We start from the raw sequence: 3,099 nt of genomic DNA, 5'->3' as shown, positions 1-3,099 counted from the left end.
GTAAGTGCTCAATAGATTATTGTTACAGAATTTTCTGGACTGATGGCTCAGGCTTCATGTTAAAACTAATCAAACCATAACCCTACCAAATTCTTGCCCATTGGTACGTCCTCAACTTTGAGAAAAATGCTGTGAACACCCCAGGTTTCCCCATCTTAGTAAATGGCATTGCTTCCATGTAAAAAGCTGATATGTGAGATTCCTCCTTGATTTCTCTTTTTCCTTTACGCCCGTATTCAGTCCATCAATTATTGTTAAAGATTCTTCTAAAATGTATCTTATATTGACCCACACCTCTGACACCACTGTAGTAGTCAAGGTGACGGGCAGTTTCTCTGAATAGCCTCCAGCCAGCCTCACAGCTCCCACTCTTGCTTTCACGGAGTCTTGGGCGATGACAGAGTTGTCTTTCCAGAGCGTAAATCAGACCGTGCCCCTATTCAGCTTTAATCCTTCACTTGCTTCCGACTGTATTTAGAACACTATTCACATCCTTTATTACTCTCTATGGGCCTGCCACCTTTCCCCCCTGGTCCTCTGTGCCCTCCCCGTCCATCACAGCTCAGTGGTGGTGGTCACATTTCAGTGCAGCTCCCTCTCAGCTCAGCTCTTCAAAGGGCTGGGGCCTTGGAATCCCTCCTGTCTAGATGTCACTTCCTCAGAGGTCATAGGGATCTTCTTTGATCACACTAGCAGCATTTTCTGTTTTTCAACCTTCATGGAAAATGTCTCAAATTTTATTATGTATTTCTATCTTTGTTTATTTTTTTAAAAAGCTCCACCTGCCGGGACAGAAAGCTTTCTGAGAGGAAGCCCATATTTCTTTTACTCACCACTCTGCTTGGCTCATGGCCTTTACACTCCTTCCTCCTATTGAAGCCCATCCCTACCTTTTTAATGCCCTCCTGTGGGGTAAGAGCCTCTTTCACACTTACTGTTATTTATCGTTCATATAAATTTCATTTACATTATTTCATTTGGATTTTGATCCATAGGGATATAAGCTGAATATTAATATGTACATTTACAGAAGAGGAAATTGGGTTTCAGAGAGGACAATATTTCAAGGTCGTACAGCAAATCAAGGGCAGACATGGTCCAGGTCTTTAATCCTGAAGAACATGACTCTTCCCATCTCATCTTGTACCTCACAGATGACGACAGCTGCACTCCCAGCTCCATGGAAAGGAAAGTAGTAGCAGGTGAGGGATACATAAGCTGGAAGGAAGAACTTCCGGAGCTCTGGGTAGACGATGGGCCAGGAAAATCAGGTATATTCTTTGGAACTGGCAGTGTCACATGGGACGTGGTGGTTGTGAAGGACAATGGAGGATATTACACAGAACGTGGGCTTTAGACTCACACTTGATTCCTGTCGTGCTGCCAGTGGGAACTTGGTAAGTTACTTAGTAATTCTCCAAGACTCGGTTTCTTCATCACTAAAATAGATATAATAACACATATAAAGCGGCTACGCGAGAACTAAATTATGCTGTGTGCATCATGTACCCAGTGCATGGTCTAGCCTATAATATATTTTTACTACATGATACTGTTACTGTTATTGCTTGTTAGAGAAGGCAAAGGATGGAAGAGTCTAACTGCACCGTGGAGTCTGACCGAGTGATTTTCCCCCCAGGAGAGCTAAGCCCTGTGTCTCCAATATGGAAGTGGAGAACCACACACGGGTCACCCAGTTCATTCTGGTGGGGTTCCCGGGCAGTGGGGTCATGCGTGCGGCCGTGTTCCTGATATTCCTGGTGGCCTATGTTTTGACAGTGGCTGAAAATGTCATCATCATCCTGCTGGTGCGGCAGAACCGGCCCCTGCACAAGCCTATGTACTTCTTTCTGGCCAACCTGTCCTTCTTGGAGACCTGGTACATCTCGGTGACGGTTCCCAAGTTGCTGTGTAGTTTTTGGTCTGTGAGCAACAGCATCTCCTTCACTCACTGTATGATCCAGCTTTACTTCTTCATCGCGCTCATGTGCACGGAGTGTGTGCTCCTGGCCGCCATGGCCTATGACCGCTACGTGGCCATCTGCCGCCCGCTGCACTACGCCAGCACCATGAGCCTCGGGCTCTGCTTCCGCCTGGCTCTTGCTTCCTGGGCCATTGGCTTTGGCATCTCCTTGGCTAAGATCTACTTCATCTCTCGCCTCAGCTTCTGTGGTCCCAATGTCATCAATCACTTCTTCTGTGACATCTCCCCAGTGCTTAACCTCTCCTGCACAGACATGTCCGTAGCCGAGTTGGTGGACTTTATCCTGGCGCTGATCATCTTCCTCTCCCCGCTCTCCATCACGGTCCTGTCCTACGGGTGCATTCTGGCCACCGTTCTCCGCATGCCCACTGGAAAGCAGAAAGCCTTCTCCACGTGTGCCTCCCACCTCGTGGTGGTCACCATCTTCTATTCCGCCACTATTTTCATGTATGCTCGGCCTCGAGCTATCTATGCCTTCAACATGAACAAAGTTATTTCCGTCTTCTATGCCGTTGTCACCCCTGCTCTCAACCCTTTTATTTATTGCCTCAGGAACCGAGAGGTCAAACAGGCGCTGCAGAAACTGATCTCTTGCCAGGCCATCCGCTCTGACTAGTCTACTGCAAATGATTAGAAAGAAGGAGATGGTCGGATCTGGGCCTGCTCTGCCGCGCTCCACCCTTTTCTCCTCAGTGCTTCCCTGGATGTGACTCATGTAATCCGACATCATCCCATCTACGTCACCATAGTTCATAGTTTTGCCAATGCCAAAGGGAGCTATACTTTAAGCTGTATTCTGCAGAACATGCCAATGTCAGCAGAAATATAAATCTTTCTTTAGAATTGTTTGAAATAGGATGGCTTTTGGTATTTGCAATATCTTTCATCTAAGAACAAATAACACTTTTGAGACTTGTTCTTTTGAAGTAAGCGGCATGAGGTGGGATTCTTTGCTGTGTTTTACACGCTTCTAGAACAGAGGCTTAAGGAAGGAAAGAATGTCCGGTCACAGACAGTGTGGAGCAGAGGGCATAAGGCGAGGCCTCCTGCCTCCGAGCCCTGGGTCCTTTCTTAGTTCCTGGCTCTCTGCACAGAGAAAAGACTTCTTCAGCAAG

General features: G+C 47.0%; 1 protein-coding gene across 1 annotated transcript; it reads left to right on the top strand.

Moving 5' to 3' along the window:
- The first annotated feature begins 1,604 nt into the window (after window positions 1-1,604).
- Window positions 1,605-2,641, top strand: LOC117018328 (olfactory receptor 6B1). The gene has a single exon (XM_033099283.1). The coding sequence runs from the start codon at window positions 1,665-1,667 to the stop codon at window positions 2,598-2,600; it is 936 nt and encodes a 311-aa protein (XP_032955174.1). The 5' UTR covers window positions 1,605-1,664; the 3' UTR covers window positions 2,601-2,641.
- Window positions 2,642-3,099: the final 458 nt, after the last annotated feature.

The sequence above is a fragment of the Rhinolophus ferrumequinum genome, chromosome 26 (genome assembly GCF_004115265.2).
Source record: "Rhinolophus ferrumequinum isolate MPI-CBG mRhiFer1 chromosome 26, mRhiFer1_v1.p, whole genome shotgun sequence".
NCBI classification, from domain to species: domain Eukaryota; kingdom Metazoa; phylum Chordata; class Mammalia; order Chiroptera; family Rhinolophidae; genus Rhinolophus; species Rhinolophus ferrumequinum.
The sequence above is the reverse complement of the archived record's forward strand: the minus strand, read 5'-3'. Positions and strand labels throughout refer to the sequence as shown.